Raw genomic sequence first — 16,872 nt, 5'->3', positions numbered from 1 at the left:
GTGTGCATCGTTAACGCCGATGTCGTTCCCTCTTAACACGACGTTAGGGTCCGGTGGTAGTAGCCATCTTTTAGAAACCATTTACATTTTGCTTTCAAAAGAAAATTCCTTCCCCTTTGAAATCCATCCAAATGTGGTTTAGACACTAACCTTCAGAAAGTGTTTTTGCATTAGTGAGCTGCTGAACAAGGAAACTTTCTCCTTGTGTTTGTTAATTTGGTTCCTTGCAAGTCCCCGTGTTAATGGCATCAGCCTCTTTATTTTTTTAGATCTGTCTTACTCTGCAGGATGGTGATAGCCAGCGGCAGCTAAGTCTGTACACCCTCTTCTCAGCCACTGCCTACCGTGTCTCCCGCATTTGGGTGCCCATAAGAGAACGTCCTTAAAAAGAACAGTCTTCCAGTAGAACCATAGGTAGCTCCACTAAGACCTCCCAACCAGTGAGAATACCAGTGCTCAAAAGAACTAGAAAACGACCAACCCGGAACTACCGGTCCATTCTGCTGGGTATCCATCACACCCTTCCATCCCTCTCCACGGGGTCACTTCCATTGTCCACCCGTTGGCTTACTTTGACCTTTCTGAACCCACAACCCGTTGAGGCAGCTGTTTAGACCTAACGGAGGCTGTTTTCTTGTGGTGCATTGGTGGTGGGACCCTAGACGGTACAAAGTTCCTCCTGGTTGGCCGTTATATTGTTCTCCTGTGTCTGTTCCAGCACTCGGGGATAAATAGTTCCAATGCAGAAGTGCTTGCTCTGTTCAATGTGACGGAGGCGGATGCTGGGGAGTATATATGTAAGGTCTCCAATTATATAGGGCAGGCCAACCAGTCTGCCTGGCTCACTGTCCTGCCCAAACAGCAAGGTAACAACGTTCTGTGTTTTTTTTTGTTTTTTTTTGTTTTTTGTTTTTTTTGTTTTTTTGTTTTGTTTTTTAAAGAAGGCTGGATATAGAAGCTGAAAAGACTTGGTGCTTTGAGAGACTGCAGGCAGCTTATAGGATACTCTGTGGCCTTGGTATATTCATAATAATCTTTCTCTGGTGATGCAGCTGGTATGATGCCAGTAGCCATGGAAAAATGCCCACGATGTTCAAAATGTTGCTCTAATTTCTTCCAAAGATTGCCTTCCACCCCCCACCCCCCCACCCAGTTTTTAAGTCGTTCCTTCTGGTTAACCTTGTTCGGGCTGCACATTCCCCATCGTTGTACATCTTCTGCATTTTAAATACACACTGGCATGCCTGGTTGAATTTGTGACGTTTGCATATCAGCCGAATTCGAACCTTCTCCTGCCGCAGATTTGTGGAGAAATATCGGCACCGTGTGATTTTTCCAGCAGAATATTACTTCTTGGTGGCGTGACTGGTGCTCGTGAGATACTGTGCTTGATCTCGCCATCCCATCGTCAAGCATAGTCCATTTTAATCAGTGCCCTGCTGGACCCTGTCAAAGGCAACAACAGGTTGCCTGCCTTAGTTTGTCACGACCCACACTTGAATGTTGATATTAATGAAAAAAAAAAAAAAAAAACCACCCCGTTTCTCTGCTACCAAGATCCTCCTTCTGTTGCTTTCCATGCAACATAAGTCAAAATGGTTACGCAGGAGTGAAAATTGGAGTCTGGTAGCTGACACGCAGTTCTACCCTGGTTGGTTCCCACCGGGCCGGAAGGGTAGGCCAGGTGTCCACCTGGGCTCGTGTCCAGTGTTTTGTTTTATAACACGGTCACTGAGACAGAACCATCCCTTTGTCAAGGTGGGAGTCTGCAGCCAACAGGACCAGAACCCAGCTTGGACTTTTGGGCGCCATACTTCTGGGAAACCATCCCTAAATCCAAAGCAAAACAAGGACTAAGAGAATGGATCTCTGTGGGTTGATTTTTCCATGCGTTTGATTGCATGCATGTCTAGGTGGTGAAGCCGGTGTGGTGACGGGGCCTGTGGAGGTGAGCTGCTCAGTGTCGTTCCGTGTCTCTCGGTTGTGGGCTCTGTGGACGGGCTGCAGTCGGAATCTTCTGGTGGCCAGCACCTGCCGGAGCCCCCGGTGTGATGCCTCATGGTTCCACGGCCCCCTCCACAATCATTCCTGGGTCGTCTAGCCTTTTCTCTTGCTTCCCTTGTTTTCTAGGCCGCCGGTGTTAATACCACGGACAAAGAGATTGAGGTTCTCTATATTCGGAATGTAACTTTTGAGGATGCTGGGGAGTATACGTGCTTGGCGGGTAATTCTATTGGGATATCCTTTCACTCAGCATGGTTGACAGTCCTGCCAGGTACATCCTGCTCTTTCTCTCCACGGTTGTTGCCCTTTTCTTGGTTGATTGCTACAAAATTAACACCGCTTCTGTTCGCAGAAAATGGCCCCTTTTATCCCGGCATAGAGATTTTTTTAAAAATGTCTAAAATGATCCCCCAGGGATAAGACAGTTGCCTTTGGAAATTTCACTCACAATGAGATCCCACCCTCACGTGAATGATCAGGTAAAATTTCATCCTTAAAAAACCCAAAGGGATCTTAACATTTATCGTGAGTCACGGAGTCAACGTACAAATTCTCACCCGTCCCTGTTTCTCTTAAGGAAGACGTTGACATTACTTCGTAACGTACAAAGTAGTTTTTTCTCATCTCAGATTCCATTTCGCTGAAATCCCATGTGTACTTTTATTACTTTGCTCCACTGTCTCTTTTTTAATGATATGAAAATAGATGGATGTCTGCCGAGGTGCCGGGGGAGCCCCACCTCTGCACAGAGGCTGTACAGAAGCAGTGTGTTACCTACCTCGGGAATCGGTGGCTTGCCGTGTGTTACAATAAAGTGGGCCCTCGGCTTGCTTTTCCTGCAAAGCATGCTCTTGCCATCTCGGGCTTGATGTTATTTCTGCCCCGTGGAGAAATCAACATCGGTGAAGCCCCGTTGCCTAAATATTGCTGCTGCCTGGATCTTTAACCGACATCTCTGTCCTAGTCGAACTTTTCCTGATAATCCCTACCTACTGCCTCTGTGCCTTTGTCATTGCCTTCGTGAAACTGCATAGACTGACTGGTTTGCCAGCTTGGGATGTCCCACGGCCGTTATTAATTGCTTATGTTTCGAGGGCCGTGCCTACCTGCATGCTTATCGTGTATCCCGTCAAAATAAATCGATCGTTTCATTTTGTGCTGTGTTGCTGGAGGTTTTGACTGTCATGCAAGTCTTTTTCTGGTTACAACGCATAAGCTTTAAATAATACCATTTGCATCCAGTTTGCCTTTTGTCGTGAGTCTGCTCTGTGAATATTTGCTTTGAAACAGTGAGATGCCTCTTACGTTGAGCTTGCTTTTTTACCTGTAGTACTGCATTCCGCAGGTGCGTAGTTGGCCCCCCTTAACCAATTGGCCCGACGGTACTAGCACATTAACTGTAAGAACACAGCTTGAGGAAAGTACTGTTCGGAAATACCCTGCCTGTAGCTTGATGAGCCTTGAGGACAAAGGAGGGAGCGGGTATCATTTATTGGAAGTTGGTAGACGAACGTGCTACCCACATGGAACACCATTTCTGTGTTCAACAGAAACACTGTAGTGACATCAGTATAACCAGAAACACAAATTTCAAATGGTAATCGATGAGGGAACATTACCAGCTTTTCATGGCATGGGCATAGCGATTCTATACTAACAGCAATTTGGTCTTTAAATGAAATGCATTTATTTGTGGAGTTGAATACCAGGCTGGACTGTATTAAGAAATCTGAAACTTTTCCGGGCCAGCCCTACTAGATGAATATTTATTTCATTTCATGTGAAAGTGTGTTCGTCTGGGGTAAATTACCCTGTCACAGCTTCCTTTGGAAGAGCTTTATCCAAGTAAGAGTGATCCCTTCAGATGCAAAAGTGGGCACTGTTTGTATTTAAGAATTTTAAATTTGATTGGCCTCAGAGACCACCGTGGAAGACAGTCCGTTTTTTTGTAGGTGTGGTTGACTGTCGCATTGTGCCCGAAGGCCTAACAGAATGTAGCCTTGTAGCCTGCTCTTTGTGCCTTGGTGGGAGCTAGTCCACCGTGATCTCTGCATTGCAGAGGCCCCTTGAGGCTAGAGAGAGTGGCCGTGTGGGCCCTGGTGGTAAAACAAGGAGCCCTTGGTTGCTCGCCTTCACGGGGAGAGGTGCACGGCAGGCCCGTAGCCCGGGCCTTTCTGCAGCCCTGAGTCATTAGGGAAACCTGTCCTCGGGAATGGTCGTCACCTTGTGTTTCGTTTAACTGTGCCAGGGCGCATCAAGCCCGTGTCCTAACTCTGTGGCCTGCTTATCTGTTCCTCCCCTGTGGTCTGCACTCCAGCTCCTGTAAGAGAAAAGGAGATTACGGCTTCCCCAGACTACCTGGAGATAGCCATTTACTGCATAGGGGTCTTCCTAATTGCCTGTATGGTGGTGACGGTCATCCTGTGCCGAATGAAGACCACGACCAAGAAGCCGGACTTCAGCAGCCAGCCCGCTGTGCACAAGCTGACCAAGCGCATCCCCTTGCGGAGACAGGTAACAGAAAGTAGATAAAGAGTTTGAAGAACTTTACTCCTCCCCCGTATCCCAGCCAGCCCTTGGGTCTTTTTCTCTGCTTCGGTGCCATCTGCTCCTGTGAGCTTTCACTGTGTGAGTGGCCCCAACATGCCTCTTAGTGGCCGTCCAGTTAGTATTTGGGGCTTGGAGAGTCAAGTCCTGGTGCCCCGGGGCGGGGCGGGGTGGGGGGGGTCATTCGAGTCAAGTTCCAAGGGCAGGAGAGCATGATGGTGGGAGACTCTCGGAGCTAATCAGCAGAACTGGAAATAACACAGGGAGGCAACGCCCTTGTGTCTTTGAGGCTCAGGTGTAGCGGTCTTTTTGAATCATAGGCCACTTTTGTCCCCTGTGATCTAATGCCTTTTTTTGAGACCGGCTTATGCCACGACTTAGAAAGACAGGGGAGCTAGTTCTCTTTGACTTATTTTTTTTTAAATCAAGGTCAGAAACTTAGGCCCTAAAGATGGATCTGAACTACCGCTTGATTTAAACCAGACTGCGATGTCTGTCTTGACTGGGTTTTGGCTCGACCTCTCTGATTCTTAAAATAGAAATGTATGCATATATTATGTTATTGTTAATCGTTCACAAGTGTGGCTGTGGATTTGGTGGTAGAATGATTGTTGTATTGAACGAGCAACAGATTGTCTTCAGCCTCGTGTCTGGTCTTTGGCGGTCACCCTTTGCTCTTGTGTGCGTCCTGATTGGTTTAATTTTGCTTTGGGGAGACAGGGCAAGAGAGCCCCTGCACCTCTGCTTTAAACCAAGGCTCCAAAGCCGAGTGGGACAGGATACGCTTTGACCCTTTCCTCTGTGTGTTCATGAAGACAGAAGGGGAAGGCAGATGTGAACGGAAAGTGTCTACAAGCAAAGTATTTGGAGCGGTGTTGTTTCTTTTGAAACAGCAAGTAAAATGGCCAACTCACTGGCTCTGTTTCAGTGCACGCTTTAGTAGAATTTACAGGGCATTTGTTAAAATTGCAGATTCCTCCATCCCAGCCCCAGAGATTCGAGTTCGGTAGGTCTTGAATGGGGCCAGGGATCTGTATTGTGTGTAAGCAGGTCCTTCGGTGATTTTGAACTGCACTCCGAGAAACTCTGGGTTAATCCCAGCTCTGCCCCTCCCGGGACTTCAGGTGGCGATGACATTTTCTGGATCAGGCATTAGGACGGATTAGGAACCAGTTGGCCAGCCTCGGTTTTGGCATGGCACCGGCTGTTCTCAACCCAGCTCCGGGCTCCGGGCTGAATGGGTCCTTGTTGACTCGTTGGAAGCCACGTATCAAGCAGTTCTTTATTCTTCCTAGAGGCCGAGGATAGCATTTGGAGGGTGTGTCAAGTGCAGGTGATTGCCCAAATTGTGTGAAGAGCAAGGGAAATAAAGGTGCCCATTGGGTCCCTCCTGCCACCAAGAATGCTATTGTTACTGAAACGACACCACTGTCATTCTTGGGGCTAGGGAAATAATGATGGGGCTGCTTGTCCGACTTTGGGAGAGGCCAGTTTGGAAGGTGACTCTCACATGACCAGGTGGCGCCTTCAGTGACATTCAGGTGCTGTGACCACCCGTTCCCCTCCCTCCTCCTTTCCAGTTACCTCCGGGCCATTCTTACAGCCACCGCCTTGAGAACCTGACCTCAGGGAGTTGAAGAAGGGAGTGGTGTTCCCATCTCTATGATTTGTTGTTTTTTCCTACCGGGGGAAAATGCTACCTTCTGGAGGAAACCTGCAATTTGGTGTAGCTAGACGATTGTCCCATAATGATTTCATCATCTTTTTCTCTGCAGCTGTTACAGTGCTCTTTTTACTTCCATATAAAAGATGCAGCTGCCCTTAAAATCTCCTTGACTCAACCAACCCTAGTCATCGTATTTTCGTTTCTCTTCGGCTGACTGGCCTTTCGTCTTTGTCTGTCTCCACCTCGGTTGATCATGCTTCCTTCGTGTCCCTGTGTGATCAAAGGGAACATTAGGTCGTCTCCTTTTTTCTCCCCCCGCCCTCGCCTGCTTCCTTTCTTTATCATAATTTCCTGAGGGCTTGGTCCGACCCAGGTTCTGCGCAAGATACGGCCTGTCACCTTCACCAATTGTTCCAAGGTGATTTGGGGGCCATCATATGTAGTGGTCTTGGGTTTTAGTAAGGTCAAGTAGAATAAAGAAGCAGAGGAAAGCGCACAAATCTCTGGGAGATTCATTTATTTGGGGGGATGCTGACACACCTCAGCTCCTCATATATGTCGAAATGGGTTGTGCGATTCTTTACGAAGAATGCGCCGTCAGGAAGCACGGCCCCTTTGGTAGAGGAGGAGGTGCCTGTCAGGTATCTGGGGACAAGAGGGTTATTGGAGTGTAGCTGGAGTGAAAAGCCCCATAAAGGCCGGCAGAGATGTTGATGACAGAGAAAATACCACGGAGATGCCAAGCATACTTTCCCCTGGCGACAGGTGAGCCTGTGACCAGATGTCTTAAGGATGGGCTGTTCCTAGTTACTTGCGAGGCCACTTTTCATGCTGTATTAGCCCAGCCTCCTCTATGACGCAGGTAACACCGAGAGTCTTCATGATGGAGACCAAGTATTTGCTTCTTGGCCCTGACCCTCCCCCCTCCACCAGCACGCACGTGCACACGCACGCGCGCACACACACACACACACACACACACACTCCCCGCATCTCACTCAACCCCATCAATCACTGTCCTCCTTTTAGAACGAGAGGAGTCATGTTTTTTCTTTTCCTTTTTTTCTCTTTCTTTTTCTTCTTCTTCTTCTAATCCTACTGTGAGTGTTTCCTTCTTGACATTTACTGATTTGGACCGGACTTAACGGTTACAGGATGTCTCCGTTTGTTATTTTTTTTTTGAGTCAAAAATACTTTGCTCCAGTAGCTAGAAGAAGTTCCTTGTGTTCATTTCCCAGTAATTGTGAGTTTTTTGAGGCTCTTTATGCATTTTGATGCTTGAGGAAAGAGAGAACTTTTTAGTCGGAGGAGGCAGGTGGCAGCCGGCGTCTCCCCGTGTCCCTTGACAGGGGCTCATGCTGTTTTCAGTACCAGGCCGGCCGCTTGTTCACCTGCTCCTGTTCCTTTGGCATCAGCGTGATCAAGGGGGCCAGCCCAGAGGGGGTGTCCTCATGAGCGTGTCCGCTCTCGAGCAGGTGCCCAGGCTGCCAGGAGACAGCCACAGTCATTGTGAAGCAGCCTTTATACACCCACGAATTCAAGAGAGGGCTTCCCTTTCTGTGAGCTGCACACATCAGCGGGTCGTTCATGGGGAGGGGTGCAGAGGAAACTGAGGGTGTTTGTTCAGGAGGCATGTGGTATTGCTGGGTTTGGTGAATCAGTTTTTCGGTGAGTACGTAAGTTTCCTTCTCTGGAGCCAGAAGTTTCCATAGGGCAGGATGGACATTTAGCTTTTGCCGTAAACAGATAAAACCGTCTCCTGGGTAGGGGCACACATGTGCATGCAAGGCACACTCCCGCTACTACTCACCTCTGAGAAGGGCCCCCAGGGTCTTTTTCTGAGGCTTTGCTTTCACCCTCTTGGTTGCTGATATGGGTAGATCAAGGTCCTCTTGTTTTTAATGTTTTATTTATTTTTGAGAGAGAAACAGAGTACAAGCAGGGGAGAGGCAGAGAGAGAGGGAGACATAGAATCTAAAGTAGTCTCCAGGGGGGCCTGGGTGGCTCAGTCGGTTGAGCATCCGACTTCGGCTCAGGTCTCAGGTCATGATCTTGCAGTTCGTGGGTTGGAGCCCCGCCCCGGGCTCTGTGTTGACAGCTCGGAGCCTGGAGCCTGCTTCGGATCCCGTGTCTCCGTCTCTGTCCTGTCCCTCCCTGCTCACATTCTGTCTCTCTCCATCTCAAAAATAAATAAACATTAAAAAAAAAAAAGTAGTCTCCAGGCTCCGAGCTGTCAGCACAGAGCCTGATGCAGGGCTGGAGCTTAGGAGCCATGAGATCATGACCTGAGCTGAAGTCAGACGATTAACCAACTGCGCCACCCACGTGCCCCAAGGTCATCTTTTTTTTTTTTTTTAACAATATCTTTGAGATAAGTGGCATGTTCCCAGGGACCTCACGAACGGGACAGAAGCTGTGGGGGACCGGCTGGGTGCGTGTGATTCAGGAGCCAGTTCTTGGGGGCTGTGCCTTCGTGGGTATTAAACACGCTGAACTCTGTGAAGGAGGGTTCCACTTCTAGAAGCTCATTCATTGTCTAGCAGCTAAATGTCATGATATTGGGAGATTCTCCACCTTTTGGTTAGTCAGATGGTCTAATGAAATCTCCCTGGTTCCAGAAAACGCTTGGGTTATTAGGGTAGTCATGGATGGCTAACTGGAACCTTCCCTTCCATGTGGGTGCCTCGCCCTCCCTGGTTCCCACTGGGCTGTTAGCTCCTCTCAGCCTCTGAAAGATAGGACAGTTTGAGATCTGATTTGGATTTTGGCTGATGGGATCTTCTAAGAAGCACCAGCCCATCCAGTACCGGTGAGTCATTGCTTTGACGGGTTTACTCATGGAATCCGGGCTGCAGCCCGGGGGAGGCAGAGACCTGGTGAGGGAGAAAACTGATAAACCGCCTTGCCTGATGACTTAAATATTGTTATGGAGGGAAACAGAATCCAACCCCAGAAACGCCTCAAACCTTTATCCCAGCCGCCTGGTTTGAGGTGGTGAAAACATTTTGTTTGGCCATTGGGGAGGGGTGGACAGGGCTTAGAGCACAAGTATGTTAACTCGGGGCCTTAATGTTCTGGTTTAGGGGATCCCCAGCTTCAGAGTCAGGAATTAGTGACATCCGTGTGTCACCCCTCTCCTCCTTGCTTCTATCTGCCCTGTTTTCTGTGAGTCCCCCTACCCTCCCTTTGTTCAGTCTACTCTGGTATACAGAGATGACTCTCTTTCTTGGTGGCCCTTTAAAACGAAAAGAAGATAGCCACTTCCTTGCTTAGTTTCCCGTATATACCGTGGAAATATGCGAAACGCACCTTTCGTTAGAAGTTTGATTTATGGCACGTGTTAAAGAGAGTCCGGAAAGGGGGGAGCTGAATGGAGACAGAAAACAACATACATGCTAGGATCGTGCCTGCCAGGATTGAGGAGTGGGAAGGCGGTTTATTTGAGTGTGTTAGTGTGTATTGTTCGCCAGTAACTTAATTATCGCCATTGGTGGACTACTTTTAAATTAGATAGAATATCCAATGGGGTAGATGATTTTGTGCAAAAAAAAAAAAAAAAAAGCGATAGTCTCCTAGTCCTGAATTAGTCCAGGGATTCACAGGTGGACAGTGGGGATTACTTGAGGGTCCCGAAGGAAAGACACTCTAGCAAAACACAGTATTTCGTAGAGGAATCAGTCGCCTGCAGAAGATTGTACCCAGCCCCGGAAACACATTCGCTCTCAGCAGAAGCAGAGTGAAGAGAAAGCCAGCCAGAGGTTACAGTCCCAGAGGGGATTTTAAAAGCTCAGTAAAAAACGCGTGGAGGTCAAATTAAGATACACCTTCACAGACAGTGATCAGATTCTATAGTTTCTTATATACTTCTGGCATTTTCTTACCTTTCTTCCCCTTTGTGCTTTTTACAAGAGTATTTTCCAGATTTGCACATTGAATGTAAACCTCTACCCTTCATCGGGACAAAACCTTCATAAGTAACCCTTTCTGTAAACACGGTTTTAAAGTTTGAACGGTAGTGATAGCAACAAAGTTTGTAGAGGGCTTCGGTTTTAAAAGCTTGGACACGAAAACCTTGTGGAGATCGTTCGGAGGAAGCTGCACATGTACGTGAACTTTTGCCATGGGTTTGTGGGCAGAGATTCCTTACGGGTCATAGGTTAGCCGCAGGGCAGTTAACTTCTGACTGGTAAGTTTTTCTTTTCTTCAGCAGCCCCTAAGCCGTATTTGTCATTAGGACGTTCTTACGCTTTCCCCCTGCCCCGGGACCGACCCCTGACTCCTGGATCCTTTATTTCTTGCGTTTGCCCTTTGACTTGCTGGAGCCCCGGCCCATCCCGGCTGTGAGCAGAGGGTCTCATCTTCCAAACCAGGAAGGCACGTCCCGTCCTGCAGTCAGCCTTCCCTGCCGGTGGGGTTTCGGCCTTCCCAGAGCGCACAGTGTGACAGCATCTCCCACACAAAACGCCCACAAGCTGCAGATCTTCCAGGTTCCCTGGGGGGGCTGCCGGTCCCAAGCTCCCTTGGATCTGGGCAGCCAAGGATTCTGAAAAGGCGCTAGGAGAAACAGTCGCGACGTTGGTAGCAAATATCAACCGAACTCCTCGCCAGTGCCAGGCTCAGCCCTAAATGCTTTATGGGTGTGACCTCATTTTCCCCTCATGGTAAGTCTGTGGGGTGGGAACTTTCCTGGTTTCCTTTCAACGGGTAGGAAACTCTAGTCTAGGAAGGTTACACGACTTCCAAAGCGCTCACAGTTGGCCAACGTTGGAACTGGCACGTAGCCCCCCCCGGGTGGTGCCGTTGGTCAGAAAGCCACCACCTGAGTGGAGCCCCATGTCGTAAGCAGTTAGCAGAGGAAGGGTACCAACCAGGGTTGGCTGCTAGGCCAAGCCCGGTCACCGGGGTGCCCACATGGGAGGATGCAAAGATGCCACAAAACCCAGCCCGGTAGTGCTGGGAAAGGTTGCAAAAGCAATGCTCTCGTTGTTTTGTTTTGGTTTTTTTTTTTTTTTTTTTTTTTAGTTTATTTATTTTGAGAGAAGGAAAAAGAGAGAACACGAGCAGGGGAGGGGCGGAGAGAATCTCAGCACAGAGCCTGACACGGACTCGATCCCATGACCATGAGATCATGACCTGAGCCGAGATCAGGAGTCAGTTGCTCAACTGACCGAGCCACCCAGGCGGCCCATGTGATCTGGTCATTTCTAATTCCTTTAGAAAGAAGTCACTGTATGTCAAGCACGTGTGCTCTGCTGTTTTTTCCCCTCCTGGAACAGTTCTACCTTCCTCAATTCAGATCCCTACCATTCTAAAAAATATTTTTATTGTTAAAGAAAGTGCTTCTTCTAGGGGTGCCTGGTTGGCTCAGTCGGTTGAGCGTCCCGACTTCGGCTCAGGTCATGATCTCGCAGTTCGTGGGTTCGAGCCCCGCGTCGGGCTCTGTGCTCTGACGGCTCAGAGCCTGGAACCTGCTTCAGATCCCGTGTCTCCCTCTCTCTCTGCCCCTTCTCCGCTCATGCTCTGTCTCTCTCTGTCTCTCAAAAATGAATAAACGTTAAAAAAAAAAAAAATGCTTTTTCTAAAACCTAAAAAGAAATACATATGCCTGGTGATAAAACTCAAACGACTTGGAAAGTTCTGAGGTAAGATGAGTTCTGCCCCTTCCCTCAACTGTGAGTCTTCTCTCTCTCTCTCCCCCCGAAGGTTAGCCACTATTCAATCTCTTCTATATCATTCCTGAAAGTTAAAAAAAAAAAAAAAAAAAAGGTTGTGTTCTCACGCCCCACATGGGGAGGCCGCTCTCCTATGCCATACCCTGTACTCCTTGCTGCTGCTAAGAGCAGAGTTTTGAGGACATGCCTCTTTTACCCAGAACTGTGCCCCCTCTTACTTCTCCGTGGGGTTTCCCCTCATCGTCATCGATGGCAGCACACCAGATACAGCGATAGTGGAATTCTGGAATTCCTGCGGGTCTGATGACGACAGACTACACGGCTGGCCTCGCGGAGAGAGTCCTGGCTGCAGGATTTGCCAGACCGCGGCCGTTGGGGGCCTGTATCGTCTCGTCCCAAGACTGACTTTTCCAAGTCTGGTTGGTTCTTGTTGCCTGTGACCCTCAGGGACAAGTTCCCATTGCCGTGAATGGTGACCTTTGCCTCTTTGTGTGGGAGAACTTTCCGGAAGACCGTTTTGTCTTTGACAACACCAGCCTCCTTCTGTATCCATAGCACGTGGCCTTGGTGCAGGGTGCTAGGGTTTGGGGAAGCATCTTTGGCCAAACCCAGTCCTGAATCTTTCTGATTCCTTCTCTGCGGATGGAGCTTGGGATGTTTGTGTGGTCGCTGAAAACTCTGTACATCTTGATGTTTTTTGAGAGACCCTGGTTTCTGAGAGCGCTGTAGCTGAGGCCGTGTAGCGCAGTGATTTGGGGCCCATGTGGAGTCTGGAGGGGGTGTTCCCGGTTGTCTGTTTGGCCAGGGTGCCGTCCCTGCCTAGTCCCTGGCATTAGTGGGGAGCAGGACTGGATTCCACGGGAGTTCACACAGTTACCTTTTGTCCTTTCCTCCTCCTGCCACTTGAGTGCTTAGACACTTGGGTGTGAGGCCTCAGCCTCTTGGAGCCGAGTCTATCCGTGAGGTCTTTCTCAGCTCCAAAAGTTACGATTCTTCAGCTCCTTTTTAAAAAGTTATTTTTAAATTGCTTCCAGCAAATAACTTTGCTCATACTCTGCATGTAAAGCTTAAGAGTAAATGCCCCTGTCAAAAGACCGCTCAGAAGGGCTCAGAAATGTTCTCTTGTACGTTTTAAAAGATGATAGAAATTCTGGGTTAAAAATCCCTTACGTCTTGATTTTATTTTTTATTTATTTTATTTATTTTTGAGAGAGGGTGAGCATGAGCAGGGGAGGGGCAGAGAGAGAGGGTGAAAGAATCCCAAGGAAGCTCTGAGCTGTTAGCCCAAAGCCCGATGTGGGGATCGATCCCCAGAACCGTGAGATCATGACCTGAAGTCTAGAGTCGGATGCTTAACTGACTGAGCCAAACAGGCACTCCATACATCTTGATTTTAATACCGAAACCAACTTCCTATTCCTAAAATGACTCCACCTCAAACCCCCACCCCAGTCCGTTCTTGGGCTCTTCTTGGATTTCTCCCTGCCTTCAGGGCACTTTGGGCTTACAGAGGAGAGAATGAAGATTTTTTGTCTCAGAAAAGTATGGGTCTTCCTGTTCCCGGCGGGAATGGTTCAAACTCTACCTCGCGAAAGGTCATCGCAACTAAGTACATTTATCTGCCCTTGGTCTTTGCCACCTTAACTTCAAAGGTATGTTTGGGGGCGCCGGGGTGGTTCAGTTGGTTATGTGTCTGGCCTCAGCTCTAGTCATGGCCTCATAGTTTGTGAGTTTGAGGCCCACATCAGGCTCTCTGCTGTCAGCACAAAGCCTGCTTTGGATCTTCTGTCCCCCTCTCTCTGCCCCTCCCCCGCTCATTCTCTCTCTCAAAAAAAAAAATAAATAAATACAGCTTAAAAAAAAAAAAAAAGGTGTGTTTGTAAGCATAGCTGGAGAGTCCTGTTGACCTGGGCAGTCTTGCAGGGGACAGAACCAGAGAGGAACTGCGGGCTGCTTTGATGGACCACGTTAAGCCTCGTGTTCCAACTTTCTTGAGCCAAAGTCTTGTTCGTGGTTTAGAGTGAGGTGGTGATCAAGCAGCCCACAGTTGTACCAGGATGGTGTAGTCATCCTCGGGATTGGCCTTCAAGTGGGCTCCACATGTGTTTTCCTTATAGAAACTAGCCCAGGAAAGACACCGTGTTTAAGAAGTAACCGTTTTGTCAGACGCAGACTGAAATGGTTGGGGGGTGAATGAGAAAACTCGGTGTAGCCCTTGCAATCTTCAGATGGAAGAGGAGATTTCCCACATGATTATGAATACAAGGAGACATTTTTTTTTTTTTTCTCCTTGACTCTTCGCCCCACGCTTTCAATCCATTAGTCGCTACAAAGAGGCAGTTGATTTCCATCGAATGGCCTGGGCATCACCGGTTCCCAGAAGGACTAGGGGGGAAGCAGAGAATGGCCCTCAGTGCCTGGGTCTCCGGTGACCTTGAATTAAGACCCTTGGAGCTATGGGATGCCCTTCACATTCAAATCCTAGAGCTAGTTCCTTGAGACACTTGGCTTTTCGTTCCAAAAGACAGACGCCATATCGGAGAGATGATCGTCTAACAAAAAGTTTTTACGGAATTTCACGGGCACAGAATTGATTCATGATATGAGCTGGTGTATGGGGAGATTGGTCATGTGGGGCTCCGGGACAGGTAACAAGGCAGTAATGAAGCTCATGGGGTTGTTGTTGTGTCCTCAGGTGGCTGTTGTGAGGAATTCGGACAGAAAGATGACTTCTATTTTGACCGGGTGCCGTCTAAAGATGTTTGCAAACCCGGTCTTGGGAGCGTAGGAGGTGGGTGAGATGTGGTGCTGCCGAGATAGGAAGACAGAGGAGCTGGAATCGGGTTCTTGACTTTGGCCGGCCCTCCCACCTTTCTTCCTAAGAATCGACCATCTGGCTGGGCTCTGGCCGGCTGCCAGCCTTCTCAGGTGGAGCCAGGATTACATCTGTGTCTTTGCATTTTGTATCCAGGTTTCTGCCGAGTCCAGCTCCTCCATGAACTCCAACACCCCGCTGGTGAGGATAACCACACGCCTCTCCTCAACGGCAGACACCCCCATGCTGGCAGGGGTCTCCGAGTATGAGCTGCCAGAAGATCCAAAGTGGGAGTTTCCGAGAGATAAGTGAGTATTTCCATTGGACACATCCCCAGATGGAGACTTAGGTCTAAATGGGGATGTTGGATTGACATTTTCTTTTTATGGTCCTTAACTGCAAAGGTCATGTCTGACGATCTCAACAGGAGTGAGTGAGGTTGTATTTCTAACCACCTCCTGAAAAAGAAAAGAATTGATTCTCTCACTTTTAAGCGTTCTTTAAAAACAGCTACTAGGCATGGCTGGTCTCCAAACGAGACGGTACCTTGTTAGCGTTTTTTTTGTTTTTTTTTACTGTTTAGCTCATTCATACCCAGTCACATGGACTAAATATCCCACTTAATAACAGATGTGACCTTCCAGCCGCCGGTTATTAGAACATGACTGTTCTGTAGTCCATTTCTTTGGAGAAATTAGATGTAAAATACAAATTGCCCTAGGAGTCTTCACTCAGTGTTGGCTGTTTTTAATGGTTATTCATGTAATATGGGGCTGAAATGGTTCAGATATGGTATCTGACATCAAATTTCCCGTGGTCCATAGTATTTTCCTTAGTGGATGGTGTGGAGGTGTTCTGATCAGATGTTTGTTCTAATCAGCATGCCCACCTGGGCTCTGTGGAAGGCATTACCGGAAGCTGTTTATCTCTTGATCTGGCTTGATGTCCATGTATTTGGGCTCCCTTGGACTGGATCTGAATCCTGGTTCCGCTAGCCAGTGGCTAGGCAACCTTGATCTTCTGCACTTCCATTTTTATAAACTAAAGATCATAGTATTGACCTCCCAGGACTGAGCGCAATTCTTGGCTTCTGAGTTCCCCTGCCTTGTGTTTCCCTTCCTGTACGGGTAAGCTGAGAGCTCTGAACCACAAGCATCAAGAAGATGGTGGGGCCAGGCAGAGAGTCTGTGAGGCAGATCTTGTGCTCCCAGCCCTCTCTTTCTGGTCCTGCCCAGAAGACAAAGTATGACGGTCCTTGAAGACCGTCAGCTCACTTGTTGTAGTCGTTCGAATCTGAACATTGGGAATAGTAGAAGGTGGGCATCCCAGACTATACGTCTGCATTCCCTCGCCTGCCATAACCTCTTGCCTGGCTTGGATACAGCTTTCACTCCCTGTCTTGGCATTTGCAGTTATCTCCCTAAAGTTAAGTCAGAGAAGTGTTTAATTACAATCGAAGAAACTCCTACACAAACTTGGAGGTACCAAGATAAGCTTTTCTAGAGACTGGGTATGACGAGCTCTCTTTGGGAAGAGAGGTAGCTTATGTGGCACCTGTGATTTCGATTCACCCAACTCCACACCAGGTTCGTTTCCCGGCAGCCAATTTCGAGATACTAATGTGTGCCATAAGCTAGGACCAAATAATTATACAGGTGTCACTCTGTCAAGAGAGCTAATGGAGGTAATTTCCAGTGTGTTTGTGTCCTGTAGCGAAAAGACCATTCTTCATTCGGGACTTGCTTCTTGAACAATAACCGGGGAGGCATCAGAGAAAACACAAGGTGTGGTTTCCTTCCCTGGAGAAGGTGGAAAGAGAACGGGGTTGTTTCTCACCAAGCCACTTGGCTCCCTCGTTTGAGCGTACCAGTCGGAGGGCGCACACATTCCTGCACGAATAGGACTGAACTATTCGTGGGGGGGGGCTGCGATCGTATCGTAAGAAATCCCAGCTCTCAGGTTCAGTGCACGGTTTTTGTCGCCTGTGACGCTGCAGCCAACAGTGGAAGTCTGTGTGTGCCTAACCGTTAGCTCCCACCTTGGGGGAGGACCCTCGGTGCGGAAAATCTGAGCACTAGGCATTTCAAAACGGAGTTTAGCACAAACGTAGGTGGAGCAGACTTCCAGTGAATGAAGGCTATTTAGAAGCAGTTTATTAGATTGGAGGC

General features: G+C 48.4%; 1 protein-coding gene across 15 annotated transcripts in view; it reads left to right on the top strand.

The window, feature by feature from the left end:
• Positions 1-16,872, top strand: part of FGFR2 (fibroblast growth factor receptor 2) — a 108,508-nt gene that overhangs the window by 69,325 nt on the left and 22,311 nt on the right. For 6 of the 15 annotated variants that reach the window (XM_042907857.1, XM_042907855.1, XM_042907849.1 and 3 more), the window contains 3 exons: positions 719-866; positions 4,322-4,524; positions 14,861-15,012. In XM_042907857.1, the coding sequence (XP_042763791.1) occupies positions 719-866; positions 4,322-4,524; positions 14,861-15,012 (503 nt within the window). Of the gene's footprint in view, positions 1-718; positions 867-2,130; positions 2,276-4,321; positions 4,525-14,860; positions 15,013-16,872 lie in introns of all 15 variants that reach the window. The other 9 variants (XM_042907858.1, XM_042907856.1, XM_042907851.1 and 6 more) reach the window with 3 other exon arrangements.

This window comes from Panthera leo, chromosome D2 (assembly GCF_018350215.1).
Source record: "Panthera leo isolate Ple1 chromosome D2, P.leo_Ple1_pat1.1, whole genome shotgun sequence".
Classification (NCBI taxonomy): Eukaryota; Metazoa; Chordata; class Mammalia; order Carnivora; family Felidae; genus Panthera; species Panthera leo.
Note: the sequence above shows the minus strand (reverse complement) of the source record. Positions and strands in the feature narration are given on the sequence as shown.